General features: G+C 34.3%; 1 protein-coding gene across 1 annotated transcript in view; it reads left to right on the top strand.

Moving 5' to 3' along the window:
• Positions 1-22,140, top strand: part of LOC125073707 (catenin delta-2) — a 76,188-nt gene extending 54,048 nt beyond the window's left edge. The window contains exons 3-20 of the mRNA XM_047684687.1: positions 3,186-3,306; positions 3,946-4,068; positions 9,136-9,291; positions 9,942-10,030; positions 10,557-10,695; positions 10,815-10,911; positions 11,107-11,298; positions 11,893-12,074; positions 12,578-12,737; positions 13,193-13,382; positions 13,923-14,014; positions 14,327-14,502; positions 15,157-15,298; positions 15,923-16,095; positions 16,396-16,561; positions 17,010-17,138; positions 17,815-17,939; positions 18,762-22,140. Coding sequence (XP_047540643.1) covers positions 3,186-3,306; positions 3,946-4,068; positions 9,136-9,291; positions 9,942-10,030; positions 10,557-10,695; positions 10,815-10,911; positions 11,107-11,298; positions 11,893-12,074; positions 12,578-12,737; positions 13,193-13,382; positions 13,923-14,014; positions 14,327-14,502; positions 15,157-15,298; positions 15,923-16,095; positions 16,396-16,561; positions 17,010-17,138; positions 17,815-17,939; positions 18,762-18,884 — 2,575 coding nt within the window. The 3' untranslated portion in view covers positions 18,885-22,140. The remainder of the gene's footprint in view (positions 1-3,185; positions 3,307-3,945; positions 4,069-9,135; positions 9,292-9,941; positions 10,031-10,556; positions 10,696-10,814; positions 10,912-11,106; positions 11,299-11,892; positions 12,075-12,577; positions 12,738-13,192; positions 13,383-13,922; positions 14,015-14,326; positions 14,503-15,156; positions 15,299-15,922; positions 16,096-16,395; positions 16,562-17,009; positions 17,139-17,814; positions 17,940-18,761) is intronic.
• Positions 22,141-22,469: the final 329 nt, after the last annotated feature.

The raw sequence follows: 22,469 nt of genomic DNA, 5'->3' as shown, positions 1-22,469 counted from the left end.
AATAGATTATTTTCATTAGTTTATAATTCTGATGATACAAGCCTTCTTATCCCAACCCCTCAGGCTATTATCATTCTTTATTTAGAATATAAATAATTTATTAACAATAACTATCATTCTTTAATATAATATTTAACTAAAAGGCCCGTGGTACTTTGTCATTTATTAAGTATCTTGTAAAATTGTATGACATACTTTTACTTCAAAGTATAAAATATGACGCTAATAAAATATTTCGGCATCTCGATTGGTATAAAAAGCTAGAAAAGATTCACTCAGAATGTTTATATAAATGATATTCAAATATCTACCTTAATGAAGTAGTAATAGGGCTCTTAGTGTGAAAACATTTCATATTTCGTATTGAATACATTTAAAACTCTCATGCACTAAAATGATTATTTTTCTCATACATTTATGACGGTAACATCATTAAGAATACTGCAATTAGCTTCATACATTCTTGTTTGACATCACAGAATAACGAATGAAAAAACTGAATAAAAGCATGCCTTTAAAAAAAAGAAGCGACGTAGACTCACAAGTGACAGATCTAGACTATACTTTGATATCAAAGACGGTGTCTAGTTTTTAAGAAGGGAACGTCTTTTGTTTCGACTAACGTAAAGTCGCCGCACTTTCAAATGATACGAAGAATAAACAAATCCGAATATCTTTCATATTAAACTAATTAATTAAAATAAACTCTTATTCGTTGGAAAAAACTTTAACATAGGAGTCCAATAAAATTAATCTTAACATTTTTGAGAGATCTCACACTAGTATCTAAAGAGTTTATATACTTTTGATTGTAATTTAAGTGGATATGTGTTCTTCTGATCTGCTAATCCACTTTAAATGTCTATATAATAATAATAATAAATAGTGCATGGTTATTACTTAAGTCACAACGACACGTTCCAATCAAATGTTAAAATAGATAAAAAAAATAGTGGTAAGTTTACAATGATTCGTATAGAACTGATAATAATTGGTACAGATCTTTGGTATATCATAATTTATTATCAAATAATAAAAAATAAAAAATTATCAAAAATTATGTATGTAATATTATATATATGTGCTTGTTACACATTACATACACACCCTATATATATATATTTATTCTTAAGAATAAATATATAAATAAATGTATTGCATATACTCAAATGATTAAACTGTCTCCTAATTTAGGACCAAAAGTTTTGTACACCTGTAAACTAAAGTTAAGTCTATAGCATTTGTCAAACGTCACTATTGTATATATTTCGTGACATTTAAAAATACGACTATAAATCCAAACTTTGGTAGTGGGTTATCATTTATGTTAGTACCACTGACAAACATAAAATATAGGCAGAAGGAACGAATTTAGAATCGAAAGCGAATGTCAAAAGTACTGTCACTTTAATTATTATTATTAATTACTGGCATATTTACAATTGTTTGTATTCGTTCTTGTTGCTTCATTTTAAAGATCCTTGTGTTCCATCTGCCCTTTGTTTTTTTTATAAGCTGTGGAAGGTGTATAACAGTTTTAGGTTACATTAGTTTAGTAAAGAAACAGCCTGTAAATTTTCGACTGCTGGTCTAAGGCCTCCTTTTTATTCGAGGAGATGGTTTGAAGTTTCTTTGACTACGCTGCTCCAATGCGGTTGGGTGGTTACTCACATAGCAGAGTTTTCATACGATGCTTTCACGTGTTTCAACCGCTGGGATATCGGCCATCGATAGTTATAGGAATTAAAAAGAAATTACTTAAAAATCATTGAACCATAAATTTTTCGGTTTGATCAATAAAAAAGTTACTTTTATAATCCCTACTAATATTATAAATGCGAAAGTAAGTCTGTCTATTGAGATATCAACGGAGTATTTTAAGGTCTACGTTTACACCGTTGAACCGATTTAGATGAAATTTGTTATAAAGATAGGACTGACAGACGGACTTAAGGACAAATGATAGTTTTTTATCACGGAAATTAACTCTTAAAGGTGTGAAAAGGGGGAGGATATTTTAATGGAGAATTAATCAATGTTTGCTTGGGGTTAAAATGGGGGAGGTGAAGGGGGGTGCGTTTATAAAGTTTTATAAATTTCGCCCGGGTAGAGCCGCGGGTTTCAGTTAGTATTGATATAAAGGGTAATAACGACTTCGCTTGATTACGGTTAGTTTAATGTTTACTTGTGGGTTTTTTGAAAACAGATAAAAATGGTTTGTTTCCACGCTGTATTAGCATTTGTTATGTTTATATTTACACAAAATTTTGCTAAACTCAGATTATATAACTCATTTTTTTATTATTTCTCGTTGTGGTAATAAATTTATTGAACCTCTAATGGAATACTAACAGTGTTTTAGTTTAGCGGTCTAGGTATTGGTAACGGTTCCAGTTAATTAGACAAACACTACATTTACTGCAGCGGTCAGACAATCGATACTCGCGATAACGACGTCTCTTTTATTTTTTGAGCTTGTAATAGAACCTTATTAACGTTCACTCAATATATACTATAGAACTGAACAATTATTACATATCATCGATTGGCATACAGAAGCGCGAATGTGAAAATATTGTTTTTTTTTTTTTCTTATTTAGATAAATATTATCGATATAAGAAGAAGAAAACATGCAATATTTTCACATTCGCGCTTCTGAATGCCAAACGACGATATGGATAATACAAATGTATTATTGTATTATTGAATTTTGTTATATTTATATTGTCAGTTGAGATTCTTTCGTCGGTCTTTCACAGTTTTAGTTGTTAAGAAGTGTGACGCTTTCTATATCGATTAAAGTCTTTTTTTTAATTCGTTTTGGTACCTATTCTATTTGGGTGTTTGTTTCACATGAATAAAGATTTTTAAATGTTAACTGTTTTATGAATTTTAAGTTTAGTATGTTTATATTAAACTGTTTAGAATAGATACTAAAAAGAAATACAATTATTTTAACAGCTATCTTAAAATAAGTATTGAAACGTACATGTCATTTTGTGACCGTTGGTTTTTTTTTATATAGTTGAATCGGAATAGGCGTTTGTCTTCCATCTCACCTGATGGAAAGTGTAGATGAAGACGAAGGTGGTACACATCCATCCAAAAGAAACCTGTTCACTCTACTCTTAAAGGCTCCAGAGTTCAACTTAAAAATTAAAATGTATAATTTGCATTGTTACAGTAACGGTCCGGTAGAGGGTGCGTATGGTCCGCAACACAGTCCTGTGTCGCGGTCCGACGCTTCCACCGAGGACGCGGAGTTATCCGCTGCGCTTGCGCATCAGCACCACCTCGCAATGCAGGTATGTACTCTTACTCTGGTACAATCGTACCAGGACTTGAACAAGACCACCAGTATATATATCTATCTATCCTGCTCACAATATCAAGTCCAAGAAGTGTCCACCTCCGACCATTCGCACTGGCTCTTCAAGGCTGGGAAGCTAGGATAGGAAGGATAAGCTATTCCTTCGTCATTACTCTTCCAAAAGCAAAGGATTTCAAAAATACTTATTTTTATTAAAAAAAAACAAGCGTTGGTGGAGTTGGTTGATGTATTGATTTTTGTACAGAAATAATATATTATTTAAATACTGTTCTTAGGTACTTATTATAAAATTATTTTATTTAAATATCGTTCTTATGTACTCATTATGAAATTGGCGCTGTAAGAACCTACTTGTTATTTTCTCGTGCCTGTAATAAACATTGACTTACTCATCATTCAAACAGAACTACGCAATAGAATATTATTAATACTTACAAAAAAAAGTCCGATAGGTCTGTGATTGAGATAGATTAAACTACCTAAATACCTAAGAAAACCTATCTTTAAATATAAGTTATAAGAATGCTCTAATAAAAATTAAAGTAATGATATATTTTCTTATTAAAAGTGTTGGTTATATGTAGCAAAATGTAATTATCATGTTACTCTGTAGGCGGGCGATTACCCCGTCGGTGGTGGCGTGGAGCCAGACTATGGGCAGTATGTTTCGTCGCCCGCCGCTCACTACAACCACATGGGTCACCTCACCATGGCGCCATCGCAGAAGTACCCTCATGTAAGTGTATAACGTTATGTATTATTTTGTAGCTTACCATAAAAGTCTATGATTCGCCATCTAAACCAAAAGACATAGGGACTTTGAAGGAGATCGTTGTTTCGTCATGCATCACCTCTACATAACTAAACATGGCACGCTAAGACAAGATTATGCGACGTTTTTGATTTTAGCACATCGAGACACATTCTATAGTCATCCAATGAGTAGTATAAATGCAAAAATAACTCCGTCTATCTGACTGTAGGTCTCTTTCACAGCTGAACTGATTTTGATGAATTTTCGTATGAAGCAAGCTTGAACTCCAAGGAAAAATATATGTTAAGACAAAAAGCCAAACTCCTGACGGTCGATCCCTAAAATGACAATTAGTATTATATGTATATTTTATAGATGAGAAAAGTGTACAATATATTCCTGTATATCGATTATTTCGCCAATCTCACTTAGGAATATATCTGCTTGCTATAAAGCAAAAGACCCAGTATGGCAGACCGTGACAAAGTCACATAGCGATTGTCGATTTAGTTCGTAGAAAAAGCATTAGTGTCTGGAAATGTTTTCGTTTTATCACGTCATAACAATTGACGTATTGTAAGGAGTAATTTAGACGTAAGTGAAGTTTGAAATCGTTTCCTCAAATGTCGAATGCCCTTTGTCTAGCCTCTAAGGTGATTTAAATTTGTCGTACTGAAACTCGTTGCCTGATCTATATGTCACCGTTAAATCTTATTGTTAGTTTATAATGAATCTAGACAGATTAGAAAATGTCGAAAATGGTGAACGGCATTCAATGTAAACTTAATGTTATAAAAAGGCACAATTTTTTTGTATGAATGTATGTATGGGGTATTCTCGGAACTAAAGATCAAATTGTAAAAAAAAAAAATTATTGGTTACTTTATATCTGATTGCTATAATATAAATTAAAATTATATCATGTTTATTAGTCGAGCTATCACAATGTTTGTCTTACATGTCGGAAAGAAATATTTCTTAGAACAGAATACCCACAAAAAACATTCGCTGTGAATTGAGCACTAAAAATTTAATTTTAATATTTCTTTATAAAAAAATTGCAACTGTGTAAACACGGCGAGACGGGCGGACCGCTAGTGACAATAAAACGCATGAATTCATTATATACGGCGATAATAATTATCCCTTTTATATATTAATAACTAACGATCCTTCAAATATCCGGTAAAAATTTGCAAATAACGTTAATTTCAATATTTAAAATGATCGTTTTGTGAACACACATTACATGTTATATAGTTTTAATCTTGCTTAAAACATGTTAAATTAATAAATAATATACGTTAAGAATATAGTAAGAATATTTCAAATAGACCGATGATTTCACAAAGGTTAATAGATATTGATGATATTTCTGGATACGTAAGAGCAATATCATATTGTTTTTCGAACTTTTGTTTTGATCTCAAGAAATCACATAAGTTTGGAACTAATGTGGTCGGGAAACGACCAAGGGGTGAGGCGTCAAAGTTTATAATAAGAAAGGGGGATGTCTGATCATATTATTCTTAGAAAAGATGGTTTCGTTATATTAGATACTAGCTACTCGTCCTAGCTTCACACGGAGGCGATAAGACTAACATTCTAGATTGCAGAACAAAAATAAAAAGAAAAATTCTTGTTTCTATTTCCAGCTAGGAAAGTAGAAATTCTCGTTCCTCTAAAATAATACGCATGTATGTACGTATAAACCCTTCTCTTGAATCTCTCTGTTTATTGATGAAAACCGCGTTAAAAACCGTTGCCGTGCTTAAAAGATCTGGCGGGAAGTTTTGTTTTATACTATATGGAGATAAAAACATATAATAAATGTAGAAGCCTGTAGATGGGTAAAAACCTTTCTCAATTAAGGTAAGATTCTTGTACTCTAGTTGTGGGTTTTGTGGCAAATCTGCCGCAGATGTGACATTTATATCCGATACGAATTCGTGATATTCTATTAAGATCTACTTGTTATATCCATTGGGCCATCTCGAATCAGTTATAATATATCGTCTGCTTAAAGAATGAGAAGCTTAAGCGCCAATGTGTTAGTTTTGGGATATGGAGTTTTAAATTTTTTTTTTTTTTATTGCCCGGGAGGGCAAATGACTCTGCTCCACCTGATGGTAAGTGGTAGTAGAGTCCAAACGCGACGACGGCTAGTGCAGTTGGGAAAGGTGATCTGCTCTAGCCGCCCCCGCCTTGCCGGCCCGCAAGATGCCTCTTCACGCCTCGCTTGAAGGAACCCAGGTCATAAGAGGAGGGGAATACGTGCGCTGGTAAAGAATTCCATGTTTTGGAAGTGCGACAAAGAAAAGAGTTGCCAAATTTCTTTGTACGCGATGGAATTGATGTCACAGTTAGGCGGTGACATCGAGAACCAGCACGCGTGGACTTGTGAAGGAAAGGGGAAGCAGGAATAAGGGAGAATAGTTCCTCTGAGCACTCGCCGTGACACATTCGATAGAAAGCGCTGAGTGCCGCTATCTCTCGACGCAATTGTAAAGGCTCGAGGGTGTTGGTGACCTTTACATCGCCAATAATGCGAACCGCACGTCGCTGCAACCGATCCAAGGCCTCCAGTAGGTACTTAGCGGAGCCATCCCAGAGGTGCGAGCAATATTCAACGCAGGACCGTACCTGTGTTTTTAAACCTTAAGATTAATTTTAACTTATTACGTTTCTTCCTATTCACTATATATGTGTAGGTATTCATGTAACGAATGCGTACGTTTCAGATATTTTTATGGCATTTGCATTAAACGATGTGAATATTTGTGAATCTTGTCCAGTACAAAATTCGTAAAATGGCAGAAAGTAAATGTCATATACATGAAATGACTATAATAATGATAACGCTTATCACCAAAAATACACACGCGAAGGAAATGGGTATGTAAAATAAAATGAAAGTCGGTTTCTAAAATCTCCTCTATTCGCTTGAAGATATTAAATATTTTTAGTACACAAACAATGATTTCGGCTCCATTTTCGAAAAATAAATTTGATTTGATAAAAAAAGCATTTCAATCGTGTGATAATAGAGTTCTAAAAAGTCAATTAAAAAAGACTGGTTTTGATAAATTATATTTTTTTTCTAAGATTTCAATATGAAAGACAGAGTTGATTTAATTCAGGTGATATTTCAAGAAATTTCTCATGAAATTGCGTTTCGTGAGAAGTAAATTCGAAAAGCTGAGGCAGGCAGGTCGTGTAGTTTCTCATACGTTTCACTTTTTAATATTTCAAATATGTCTATTCATTTGAACTCATTGTGTTTTGAAAGTAAACGCGTATCGCACACGCGCGACTTCACTCGCGTAGTTTTTAGTTTAATTTGAAGTCCTCGTCTCGGATTTCATTGGGTACATTTTATCAGGTTTTTTATTGTTATACGGCGCTTGGCATTTCAGTGATAGTATATAATGGGAATAAGATACAATATATTACATAATATTTTTACAAGCTTTTATTTAACTTGCGATGTTTCTATGTTTAGGTTAAATGCGAGCTGAATTGAACTTCATCTGATACTATAGTAGATATTTGTCATGTCAATTCGGTTACGATGACAATGCAGTTTTATATCAAGCATTTGGCTTTAGCTCTGGAATGGCTCCAGAAGAAAGTAATTCGCATATTAAAATAAAAGTGTTATATGTATAAAGTAACAGCCCCATAGATGGGCTAACGTCTTCTCTTCCTTTTGAGAGGTAGGTTTTATGGAGATTATTCTACCAGGGTTGGTATATATGTGGCAGAATTTAATTAAAATTAGGTGATGCCCCTTCACCACCGAGAACGAGATGAATTATAAACACTAATTAAGCTGAAGTGGTGCTTGCCTTGGTTTGAACTCGCGATCATCGGTTAAGGTGCACGCCTTCTAACCACTGGTACATGTCGTTTATATCAATGTATGAAATCAATAGTTATTAAGATTTCAATTATACGAGTGCTCTATCTGTGTATCCAATACCCGGCCCGGTACTGTAAGTGAAGAATAGTTTGTCTAAAAATGGTAAATTTACTATTGTCCGTTTGAATATACGTTGAATTCGTATAGCTTTTAAGGCCGGCAACGCACCTGTAACCCCCCTGGTGTTGCAGATGTCCATGGGCGGTGGTAATCACTTTCCATCAGGCATCCTGCTCGTTTGCCCCCTATAACATAAAAAAAGCTTGATTTCTGTTCGTTCTCTACACTTCGTAACTAACCGAAACTGTAATATTCTCATAATACAGAAAAACTCTTTAAACCTTAGTAGTGTTTACGTTTTGTTTGTTGATATATTTTGATATCGATTTGAATACTCAGTAAGTCATTAACCTCAAACTCGATACTTTAAACCCATACTCGTTTTTTATGCAAACGTCCTTTTTTAATACGAGTACCAGGTATAATTATATTGTATACAATCAACGTTCAAACTAATTGATGTAAATACAGAAATTCATTTTTTTTACTTTAATATTCCTTCATATATTTTAACAGAGAAGGCTGTGAGGATAGTGATTTAAGTAAATATTGTGGGTTTAAATTTGGTCAAACAAGTGACTGAGTGTAATACAGCACTACATTTAATATACTCTACATTGTTAGTAAAATATTTGATTAATCTTACTTTGTTGCACTACTATTAACAAAATAGTTTTATTGTGTAGTTACGTAGGAACACAATAAGTATTGGTCGGAATGTACATAAAAAGTTGCATTCAGTCATCGCTAAAGCTGAGATTGAACTTGGTGGTAGGGCGGTGCAAGCCCGTCTGGGTTGGTACCACTTATTAAATATACTATCGACAAACTGTAATACTTATTATTGTTGTGTTCCGCACTGAAGGGTGAGTGACCCAGTATAAATACAGTCCCGAGGGATATAACATATTAGGGCATGGTTTAATATTTCTTACAGCGTTAATGTCTATGGGAGATGATGCCCACTCACCATCAGGTGGGCCATTTACCCGCTTGCCTAAAAAAAGGCAAATGGGTAGAGGTCAATTATAAGTATATATGTATTACAGTAAATACTATATTTGCAGGTGATGGAAGCGGTGTCTGTGGGTAGCGGTTACGCTGGCGGCGTTGGCGCGGGTACTGGCGGCGGCCACTATGGCACTTACGCGCACTACGGAGCTGCCTATCCGGCCCAACCGGCGTACCTCGTGGATCCTCAAGTGCCGGCGTATATGGCACAGGTAAGAGCCCTTGATCTCGAAGTTATACGTCTAAACGCGTTAGAGTATTATTTACGGCTGTACAGAAATTATGTCAAAATTAAATTACTTAGTTGCGAAAAAAGAGCTAAATATATACTAATGCATTTATAGCACTCGTCAAAGAACATCTTTGACTATGACATTTCATATATAGAATAAAACTGAAAGTTTGAAACTTTATTTCTAACAAGTACATTGAATATTTTTTACCTTCCCATATTTAAGAATATTGGCTTTATTACAGTCGAACAACTAAATTTGGATATTCTCTATATGTAATGAAGATATCTATATAGATTGTCAAAGTTAAGAATGAATCGAAAATCTTGCAACAAAAATAGTGGCTGCTAAGTACACGCTCACTAGTAAAGTTTGTTGAGTGTCGAGCGTAGCTCACACTCAGCTCACACTCACACTAAGATAATAAAGTTGGTCCGTTTGTTTAATACATAATTTATCTAAGGTAGAATAGAAAAAGTATGGAAAGTTTTTGCATTTTCGCGTTCGTTATTGTACTCCGTACAAAGTATGTTGTTCGTACGTTCTTATTGAATCTTTTGTATAGTATTGTAGTATAGCTTTAAGTTAGGTATTTATGTGTTCTGAAATAGATATGATTTTTTTTTCAGGAGTACGTAGAGGGTGGGGGCAGTGCGTCACCTCGTAGCGCCTCTCCAGGGGCAATGCCATCTCAGCATAATCTACATTTGCAACAGAGGTATCGTCTCAAATATAACACTATAAAATTTGATACGTACTTACACATTTTAAGTAACATATTCTTTATTTAATTGAACTAAAGTATGATAGTTGGCAACACTAAGAGCCGTGATCGTACTTGGTATAAGTAGTCGATCGGGTTGCCAGTTGTCATCGTCACTAAGCGATTTTTTCCTCGTTGTTGCTTAAAATACCTTCTGCACACAACCGAATATAGAAGAAATAAACCAAATATCTAATTTATCTCTAACACTTAACTGTCTTGTTCTTATTCCGTAATTGACTTATTCTTTAATTGAACAGGAGTATAATAGTTGGTAACCGTGAGAGTACTCAATATGGCTGCCACTTTTTATCGTTGTTGCTGTAAATGTCTGCACACAAACGAACATAGCAGAAATAAACTAAATATCTAGTATATCTATAACACTTACCTAACTTGTCGTTATTCCGTTTCTATAAAATTTTTTTTAAAAGCATTACTTTAAGGATTAATTTTATAAATGTATTTTTGCCTGTTATAGGTACGACTCAGCGTCTTTAGAGCAACTGGGGCGGCACTATTGCGTGACGTCACCGCGCGGGGAGTACGCGGGCGACGCGTACGCATACCAACACTATCCCGCTGCGTATGATCCTCCGCACCAACCACCGCCTTTTAAGGTAACCTTTTTTTTTTGTTTTTAAATTTGTATAATGTGCCATTAAATAATTTTAAGTTCTCCTGCTTATAAAGAATAATATGATATGTCAGATCATCTATTAAATATATTTTTTTCCAGGATTCGCAAAATGGCCTTAGTTTGGGCAGCACAGGCGGTCAATCGATGTATGGTGATGAAGAGGAACTACAAAAACAAATGGCGGGAATGGCATTAGGTAATTCATGTTTCATAGATAATACAATTATTAGGTCAAAAGTTTGAAATATTCACATTTTAATGGCATATTGATGTCACAATTATAATGAATATGTTATATATAAAATAATATCGTATATTTTGCTTAAGGAATAGATATAGTTAACGATGGCAACATTTGTAGGAAAATTACATTACTAATATGTTATTTCAGTTCATGGTGGTGTCGGCGTGGGTGTCGGTGGTCGTGAGGATGGCGGTGGACTGCAATGGCGAGATCCGAACCTGCCGGAAGTGATCGGTTTCCTCAACTCTCCCTCTGACGTGGTGAAGGCAAACGCTGCGGCGTACTTGCAGCACCTCACTTACATGGACGACCCGAACAAACAGAAGACTAGGAGCTTAGGTTATTTTATATTTATAATCAAAATATTCCAGATATCTATCTAGCGATCTACAAGAGTACTAAATATTTGGAGGAAAAATAGAAATAAAATTATATAAAATGTTCATGATATTTTAAAGTTATATACAGAATAATATATATGTTAGTATTTGAAATCGGTTACATGCGATTATTCTGAAGAAAAAGTTCATGTAGACGGATTTGAGCCCCGGAAATTCTCAAGCGAGACAATTCAACTGGGCGGAATTTATTATAATACACAAAATTGTGCGAAAATACAAGTGTAATTCCTATTTCTTTCTGTCATGATCGGATGGGCATATATGTGAGTGGGCCACCTAATGGCAAGTGGTCACCACTGACCACAGTCATCGTTACCGTCAGAAATTTTATACATTCCTTATATCGCCAATGCGCCTCGGGATCTGAGATGCTAATCTCCCTTATACTACGTAATGCTGCTTACCGGTAGCACATACTATGAGTTGGTGCTATCGACCCACACAAAACCCCGCCACCGAGTAAACTCCTAAACTAAAAAATACGTAGTAGCCAAGGAAACGTCCGTGAAGGTAGTGGTGTGTCGGCTTCCAGGGGGCATCCCGCCGCTGGTGCGGCTGGTGTCGCACGAGAACCCCGAGGTGTGCCGCAACGCGTGCGGCGCGCTGCGCAACCTGTCGTACGGGCGCCAGAACGACGAGAACAAGCGCGCCATCCGCGACGCGGGCGGCATCCCCGCGCTCATGGCGCTGCTGTGCCGCGCCACCGACATGGAGGTCAGTGCCCGGCTTCTGTCCCCGGTAACATCTATGCTGCCTGAACTGAACACTCGAGGAACTTCATTTCTTGGTCATCAGGTGTTAGGCATAAAAAAGTAACCTGTTCTTTCTTGTAGTTCAAGTTTTCTTCGTAGCAAATTTCATCATATCCGGTTCACTGGTATGGCCATGTAAGAGCAACGGACAGACAGACAGACAGGGTTACTTTCGCATTTATAATATTAGTATAGATATATTTGAAATTATGGAAAGACAAGGAAATATGGTTTTTTATTTTATAATTTATGTAAGTACCGTTAATGTCCTCAAAAATATATAATGAGGAAAGTCTAATTTACCGATTCCATAAAATCAAAATGTCAGCTTTAGCTTTATTATTTTGTGTATATATCGTGTTTATGTATTGTATTTGATCGATTATAATGGAATTTAATATATTATCAAAATTTTTAGTTTTTTTACCTTAAGACTGTGATTTAAGTTTCTTTTATTTATTACAGGTGAAAGAACTAGTGACGGGCGTGATTTGGAATATGTCTTCCTGTGAAGATCTCAAGCAGTCGATAATAGATGACGCGGCACAAGTTATTGTAAACAAGGTTATCATACCACACTCCGGCTGGCATCCCACAAACCCTGGCGATACTTACTGGTCTACCGGTGAGATCATTATATATGTTTGGAAAGAAAAATATGTTGTTATTATGTAACTCTGGATATGTTTACTGTATATTATATGTGTATGAAATTTGTCAAAACTAATTGGCTTGATTTAACAAATTTTCTACAATACACATTTTGCAGACAGCTTCTTTATTTATTAAAAATCTCTGTATATAAAATAATTATGTAATAATAAAATATTATTTATTAAAAAAGGAGCCTATGTCCTTCCTTGGAGTTCAGGCTTGCTCTATACCAAATTTCATCAAATTCGGTTCATTGTCAGGTTCAGACAGACAGAGCTACTTTCACATTTATAATATTAGTATAGAGATTATAGAAGCACAGATGATGGATTCCTTCACCGGTTATATTCCTGTGACGTTATATCGACGCGATCGACAAATAAGAGTAGAAGTGCTAGCACATAACCCAAGCGTGGTCGGCGGCAGTGTTCCGCAACGCGTCGGGCGTGCTGCGCAACGCGTCGTCGGCGGGCGAGTACGCGCGGCGCCGCCTGCGCTCGCTGGCGGGGCTGGCCGAGGCGCTGCTGCACGCCGTGCGCGCCGCGCTCAGCGCCAACGCCATCGGCACCAAGATCGTGGAGAACTGCGTCTGCGTGCTGAGGAACCTCTCCTACAGGTCGCGTCTCACGTTTTTATTATATTCAATTATTTTCTTTTATTCTAATGCCGCCTGATTTTAAGTGGTCAGGTGGTCAGTGGCGCATTGGGAAATATTGAACATTCCTTACATTGCCAATATGCCGCTAACTTTGGGAACTAGCAACTCCATTGTGCAATACTGGCTCGAATATTTGTTTTTTTTTTTTTTATGTACAATTAATACCCAAAATGTAACGTGCGCGGAATATTTTTGGCATCGTAATCATACCGTGCTTAATATGATAATGACAACGAGAAATTAAGTGACATATGAATATGATACATAATTTTTAATAAAAAATCAAACTTGCAGTCATGTTAGTTATGACCACAGTAATTATTATTTTTTTGTTTTTTATTTAGTGGCCTTAACAAACAGTAGTTTAATGTGACTGAACACTAAGCTTTCATACTAAGCCGTTCGTCTCGTGTGATCTACGAAATAAATATATAAACTTTACGTTTTAAAACATCGTTACAAAATCTCAATTATTAAATTTCTACAAAAACCTTCCAGGTGTCAGGAAATAGAAGATCCTTTGTATGATACACGAGCTCCGCCCACACAATCTTCTGGACAGGCCAGGATACAAGCCAGCGCATCGAAAGGTAATTTTAGATTTGTTTCATGTGACAAATTAAATTATTTTATCCTAAATGTATTAATTAAAATTTTAATGACTTTATTTTAATAATTCATATTTAATTAATTGTAATATTTTATTATAGTTTGTTTTCATAAATTTAAATTAAAAATTTAATGTAATAAATGAAGAAATATTTAATTGTAATGCCTAACTGAAAAAACTACTAACATAAACTAAAACACATAATACTTAGGAAAAGATATTGGATATAGGAGAAAAAGTTTTTAGTGTTCGCAGTTTCACATGTCAACAAGTTTAATTTAATTTCCAACAGGCGAGAATTTAGGATGTTTCGGTGGCAGTAAAAAGAAGAAAGAAGGATCATCATCGTCAAATTCGACCAGTCCGCTAGGGAAGAGCGATCCGGAACCACAGCAACTAGACAACAACACTAACACGCAGTTAGGGTACAGCGTGCCCAAGGGAACTGAGATGCTCTGGTCGCCTGAGGTCAGTGATAATTGACGACGTTTTTTTTTATTATATATTATATCAACGTTCCAATCCCCACGGGATCGCAATTTTTTTGAACGATTGCAATATGTTTAAATAGTAACCGAATGCCAAACATCTCTTACTAAAAAGGTGTGACTAAACTTCAATCATGTATCAAATCCAATATTAAATTTGAGATCGTCAATTGTAATCAAATTGTATTATAAAATACATAAGTGTATATATAACCTTTATACGGCTTTACAGTAGTATCTTTTTTATTTTTAAAATTTATTTATTATTGTATAACTTTTAATTTTTAACTGTATATAATGTAATCGTTTTCTTAACGATTGGTTCCTGTTTTATGTTACTACTCGGTATTCGGTTGTAGGGTTTTGGGCTTTTCGTCTGGGTAGGAACTAACCATTCATCATGATTTTTTCCGCCAAACAGGAATGTGTTCCGGTTTGAAGGGTGAGTGATAAATACATGCACAAGGAACATGACATTTCAGTTCCTAAGATTGGCACATAGGCTCTCTAAGGAATGGTTAATATTTCTAACGGTGAAAATGTCTATGGCCAGAGGTGACCACTTACCGTCAGGTGGCCCATTTGCTCGCATATGCTAATATTATTTAAGAAAATTCTAACTTCGTTTCTATAGGTAGTACCATTGTACATGGCGTTACTCCAAACCTGTTCTAATCCTGAGACGTTGGAAGCGGCGGCGGGAGCCCTACAGAACTTGGCTGCTTGCTACTGGCAGCCCTCTATTGATATACGAGCTGCTGTTAGGAAAGAGAAAGGTATTATGTAATTCTATTAATCATATTAATAAATAATTTTAAAGATTGATATTGATATTAAGTTTGTATTTAAAAATAAATTAAACAGTAGGTTCAAATTAGTTAATTTTTTATTCTAATTTAGAGAGGCAAAGACATAATAAAAATTGTTATACAAAGACATTGTTTTGTCAAATGTCTCGTATTATCGCTGATTTATGATAATTCTAAATGTGCACAGTATTTTTTAAATATTGCATTGAAAACGTAAAGAATATCCTAAATGTTTCCTTTCCTTGAAGTATCTTGTTATGACACAAACAGAATTATAAAATCTGGTTATATTGTTTTTTATTTAAATAGCAACCTTCTCCTTAAAGGGAGAGAAGTCCTTAGCCCAGCAGTGGAGCATATACTGGCTGTTACTTTAAATAGCAGAGTTTTATGTATCTCAATAAATTAATTATCATTACATTTTATATAATATCAAGGATTCAAACAATAATATTTCTTCTATTATAAGAATGCACAAAATCTACTTCTATTCTTAAAAAGTGTTTGTAACAGAAGTTAAACACAAGTTGGCGACTTCAAGATATTTTTAGTAATCCTAATAATCAAACTAATTCTTGATTTTTTCTCCAGGTTTACCAATCCTAGTGGAATTATTACGGATGGAAGTGGATAGGGTCGTGTGTGCTGTGGCTACAGCGCTACGTAACTTGGCCATCGATCAGAGGAACAAGGAACTTATAGGAAAATACGCCATGCGCGATCTGGTGCAGAAGCTGCCAAGTGGCAATCAGCAGCACGACCAGGTCAGTACAAGCTATAAAAGCATATATAAATAGTATATGTTTATAAAATCAATTTTTGTGTGTGTAAGTGATACTCATCCGGATATACATTCGATTTTATACTTCTTTAAACTTTTTATAACTTTGCAAGAAAAACGATTCGACGAACTTTAGCTATTTCTACGTGGGATGTTAATGCACTAAGTTCTGTTCTTAGCAAAAATAAAATCCGTTTGTTTTTATTTCTACGTCTCTCACGGGTATTCCACTCTGCAGGGACGCTAAAAGATATAATCTTGTAATATTTTAATCTCTCCTCAGGGCACGTCGGACGACACGATAGCGGCGGTGCTGGCGACACTCAACGAGGTGATCAAGAAGAGCGCGGAGTTCTCTCGCTCGCTGCTGGAGGCGGGCGGCGTCGAGCGCCTGCTGAACCTCACCAAGCAGCGGCACCGACACACGCCCAGAGTGCTCAAGTTTGCAGGTTAGACTGATACACGTCGTCCCCGTTCAAGGTGGGGTGGATGAAGACGCGTTTCCGAGTATTTAACTTATGGTGGCTGTTTTCGTTCTGTAAACAGAATAAGGCTCCGAATTTCAAATAAAGGTTTTCTGAAGTTAGTTTATATGTTTATAAGCGAAACATAGGAGTTGATTCTGATTTTCACAATTCTTAAACATAATTTAAAAGTGCTAAAAATATTGTTATCTCAATGCCATTAGCTATGAGTTTCTAAGAAGAGAATTCCCGCTAAATTGTTTATATAAGATATTGTGAACAATGAAAACGTCGTAGTTATCATGAGAAATAGACCTTTTGAATAAAGGTGATCATATACAATAACATGTTAAAGACTAAGCTTTCGGTCGATCCCGAGAATACTGTTTTTGTTTTTACCGTCTAGTTTCTACATATACATTTGTGTGTTCAGGTCAAGTGCTGATGACGATGTGGTCGCACGCGGAGCTGCGCGAGGTGTACCGCAAGCACGGCTGGCGCGAGGCGGACTTCCTCACGCCCGCCCGCGCCGCGCAGCCGCGCGCGCCCTCCGCCGCCAGCGGTCAGTGCTCAGTGCGCACGCCGGCGCGCACGCGTGGACACGCACGAATGCGTGCGCGTTTGCCGTGCTTGTGCCTGAATTAATTACATAACATAAATAATTAATCACAATAAAAAGACACCGCAATAGTCTTTATCCGTGCAAACGAATAATTCATTGCAAGGCTTGCTATGTGCAAGTATTTTATTATTATATGAGCACGATATATGGGAAATGCATATTGTATAGTAAAATATTTTCTCTAATTGTGATTATATTGTACAAAATGTATGTATATCTTCACGATTTTGGCTGACGATGACTTAACATTAATGTATAGAAAGAAAAGGTGAAAATTTCTCATCTTGTATATATTGTATAAAAAGTACGTTGTTATGTTGTGGTCATGTCTATTTGTAAAAAACACGCGGCTTGCCTCTTATGCTTATCAAATACTACTAACAATCGTAAAAAGAATCACAGCTTAATATCATATCAACATAAATTCATTCAAATCAACATACCATGAGAGAAATGACATAATATAAATAAAAATACAAGAACTAAGTTTCGTATCTAGGATGCGTAGCTTCAGTTATAGTAGTATATTAGAATGCGAGTCGTAAGCGTAAGAGCGTGTCGATGTGTCGATGTGTCGGTGTGTCGGTGTGTGACGGGCTGTGTTGTGGCGGCGCAGGTCAGGGTACGCCCATGTCGGGCGCTCCGCACTCGCCGGGCGCCGCCAACAGCACGCTGAGCCGCCCCATGGCGTCCACGGGCGGCACCAGGTACGAGGACCGCACCATACGGCGGCATCGGGAGGTGAGCGATATACGAGAAACATGTTTTCATTTTATTCAACAGATAAAAAATATATTGTGTACACGTGGTAGAAGAGCCATTTTTTTTCAGAAAAGTTAATAGAATGCTTAATTAGTCTCTTAAAACAAAAGTGCAATGTAAAATAAATTTCGTTGATCATACTAAATTACGAATTTATCTTAGTAGTTGCATGTAAGTTTCTAACGATAAAAAATAAGGCTCCTAATATTAGTAACAGTAGTACACGTAGAGACTAAAATCAGATATTTTTTAAAGGTCTCAGTTTCGAAAGTTCTCAGTTTGACAGGATTAACGGATATGGATATATATTTATATATATATATTTTAATCTTGTTCTAATGTACAGTTTTGAAACTTCATGTAATAATAAGATTCATGTTCATTATGTTAAATCATAAATTATCAATATGCTTTAATCGTGGCTTGCATTATTTTAAACTATAACATATACCTTAAGTCACAAATTACACAATTTGCACCAATTAATGAATAATTTTCTGATTTTTACATTATAAATACATTTTTAATATTAGCTGCAATCAATGTTATGTCGATTTATTAATAGTCATTAATGATAACATATAAAAATTAATATAATATATTATGTAACAATTATATATAATTTAAAATCCTGTATAACATCCTGTTAATGTGTCTCTGGCTGGGCTACGGTCTGTTATTGTTTTGACCAAAAAGAAAAATATATATCTTTTAAGTAACTACTTATTTTGATTAATATATATTTTATTTAGTTAATGAAGTAACCTCAATAAACATATATATAATATATTCTGTTTCCAGAACGATGACATACCAGCCATGGATGTTAACTACGCAGATGGGTTAGGTATGGGCAACCCCAACGGGCGACCCATGAACCTCCAAGGCGTCCAAGCTCAAATGCCGCCACCGAGCAGCCGCTAAACTTCACACTATTATTCCTGCAAGTCGGGTCTCGGAACATCGTAAGGACCATTTGCAGGGTCTCCAGTAACAACATATAACTTCAGGCTTTATATTGAACTCCAAACTCTTGGATGGTGTGTTGGTCTCTAAAACTGCAAGTTTTTTGTACTTAGTTTAGAGCATATTATGACATTTGTGTATGTCGGCGTTCTTGTTGTTGTCGTTTAAAAAAAAACCATAAAGTATTGTCTATTAATTACTTTTTGTTTTGACTCTTATAAGTATATTTTTTTCGGCTAACGCCAATGATATATAGAGTTTGATGATTATTCTAAATATTATCAAACGTTGACAATTACAGGTTCAAAGTATTTTTTTTTAATATTTTGTATATGATTTTTTTATAATTATCATATTTTTGTAATCAAGTAAAAATGTTGAATTTTATACATTTTTTAAACTTTTTAATTACATTAATATAATATTCATGGATCTAACATATAAATATGAATGATCTAATACAAGGAGACCACTGGTTTGAACACGTCGTATTTTTTTTTAAATCATAATCACTTTAACTTATATCATAAACTTCCATTGTATTTGTTTTTATTTGATGTGGCCTAACACTCACTTAAACTATAAAATCGATTATTTTAATTAGTTTTTCTTTAAAATCGATAAAGTCAATTCCCCTGTATATAGTCGTGCCATTATATTATAAAACGTATATCAAAAGGGGATTCCCGTAGGTGTCGTGTATTGAAATTTTCTTAATAAATCGAGGCTCACTATCATTGTGCAATTATTGTACTTGAAGTTCAATTTGCAAGGTACATTCGGCAATATTTACTTTTACATACTAAACATTTTGTTTATACATATTTAACAATAAAGCAAACGTTTTAGTGTGTATGTATGTAATCATTATTATTTACCTTATTTTGGAAATGTAATCATTCATGTTTTTGCCGACTGTACTCTTAATGATAAAAGTATGAAAATAACGTAAAATTAAAAATCAACGTATACTTTATACCTTTACGTGCTAACTCTTAACTTTTCTAATATTCAGGATTTGAATATTGTCAATATATATTAAATTATACAAGTAGATGACTTAGCCCAATAGTACCTAAGGGTCGTTATTACGGACGGGCTGTTACAAGAGAACACGAAGTTTTTGTAATATATTGTATTCATTCCAGGACCTTCAAATATTGTAATATAGGTGTCTATTGTCCTCTTATATACTTAAGGAATATCCGTCTTATACATATATAGCGTTAAGAGTATTATTGGGATGTCTTTGTAAGCTTTAATATTCGGTTTGTAGACATGCACTTGTCACGCATCGAGTTTTTTTTTAATGTTGTGTACAGTTGGTCAAAATAATCTGCTGATATTATTACTTATCGAAAAATCTACGTTTTATTTGATCGACTGTACATTGAAATAAAACTATTTAGATGGATTGTAGGTTTTTTTATCGGTGTGCTTATGAATTGATTTCCTATATAAATAAATATTCGAACAATTTTCTAACTGATTAAAACTAATGGTATCAAATCAAATAAGAGGTAAATGTCTGTCAAAATAGTTTTATTTCATTCAAACGACTCGCCCAATTTTATGAATTATTTATGAATTTACATGTATATGGAATAACACACGGCTGTTGTATGAAGGGAAATTAAACCTTATTTAAATCATTTAACAATTTAAGTGTTTAATCGAATAGTTATCCAATTAAATATAAATTAAATAATCTTTTTCATAAAATTTAATCGATTTTGTTAGCATGTTGTCCTTTTGTGAATCGATTTTATATGGGCTAAAATTATATGGCTGCGTACATTGACTTTCATAAAAAACGAAAGTACATTTAAATATAGAACGCTCTTAATATAAGACTTTGTATTCGAATGTTTGTCAAAATCTTTTCACGAAAGGAATGTTAGTATTCATATAAAGGACAAAATTTCGCCCTCATAGCGATGTTGATCTCTCGATATAATCATTCGATTATGAAGTCGGCAGCTTTAGTTTAAGTAAACGATTCATTAGATGATTTCCCTCCGTTTTATTTGAAATTAGTTATAGTGTAGCTATTTATTTGTAATCGAACATATTATACTGTATTTAAAAATATAGACGGTTAAGGTTATGTGATGTTTCACTTTCGAAGTATTTTATGCACAATAATGCATTTCAAAACGTCCGCGAGCGATGGCGGTGTTGACTGAGTAACCTGGTACAAACTACCCTCATTCAGTGCATTATATGATTTAAGTAACGGCGTACGCATCGAGCATACACTACGCGGTCTTAGATACTAAAGAAACGAGAGGGATAGCAATAAATTACTTCCGTCTCTTTCTCGCACGAATACATACGTCGACGGACCGCGCAGTACATGTTGAATGTCTATGATTAAGTGTATGTAAGTTTTGTATAATATTTTATTATAAACATTTAAGCGATTGTACAACAGTTTTTTCCAATACAATATTGCTTGCCAGGGCGACGTCGCTTCTATGAAGCGAAACTTTTTTTATATTATTTTCACAGTTAACAATATTTCGGTTTAGGCTTAAGGGATTTTTATTTAATCGTTTTTATATATATATATTTTAATTTATGATTTCCATTTGTGAGAATATTAGACAATTGTAGGCATTATTAGGTATATGTCAAATTTTATATGTACTGATACATTATTGTATAGATCATTTTTTGCTGCGATATTAATCAGTTGTCATATTTCACGGTCAGCATTAAGTTTGATTAATATTTAAGACACCAATAAGTATCTATTTTGATTCATTTTACGTCAGCAGACATCTTTCTTCGAATGTGAAAAAACTCTATTCTACTTAAAAAGTCATAAAACATTTAAACGATACTACAAATGTTAATCAAGTTTTTTACTGGCCCGATATTAATAAGATTATTTGAAGTTTTCAACTAGTATATAAGTCGTAACTCTTCACGGTCTTAGTGTTACGCGACAATTCAAATGTTTTATAATTGTCTGTGGTTAACCACAGACTTATATAAAGTTGTTGGAACGGTAATACTCGATTATTTATATTTTATTTAAAAAATATATTATTGAAATTTATTTAACGACCCATCCTTAATTTGTCGTTGCGACATTATTTAGTGGTAATCAAATAGTTTGTCATATGTTGTAAGTAGATTTTAATAGAAAATATGCTCTTTTACATAAAGAAAGAAATTACCTATATTATACACAGAATATTAAAGAATGATTTTTTAATTTTGTTTTGTTTTTATTTTTCGTTTTCCTTATTTTTCTTATATATATATATTTTTTTTTTTATTATTTTGAATGATTAAAATTAGGGCCTATGATCGTGGGTTTGTGTATTTATAATATTCGTGACTGCTTTATCAGAAATAAGGATTTGTTTGAATGAGACTCGATTACGAATTAAGATTTTTGAATGTTTTTCTAAGAAATATTAAAAGCTGCGTAAATGCTTTCATTGAGTTGTTTTATGTTTCATTGCATTAGATATTGTTAGTGACTTTTTATAGTATATAAATTATAGTTACATTGTCTGTACGTAGCGCAGC

This window comes from Vanessa atalanta, chromosome 25, assembly GCF_905147765.1.
Source record: "Vanessa atalanta chromosome 25, ilVanAtal1.2, whole genome shotgun sequence".
Lineage (NCBI taxonomy): Eukaryota > Metazoa > Arthropoda > Insecta > Lepidoptera > Nymphalidae > Vanessa > Vanessa atalanta.
The sequence above is the reverse complement of the archived record's forward strand: the minus strand, read 5'-3'. Positions and strand labels throughout refer to the sequence as shown.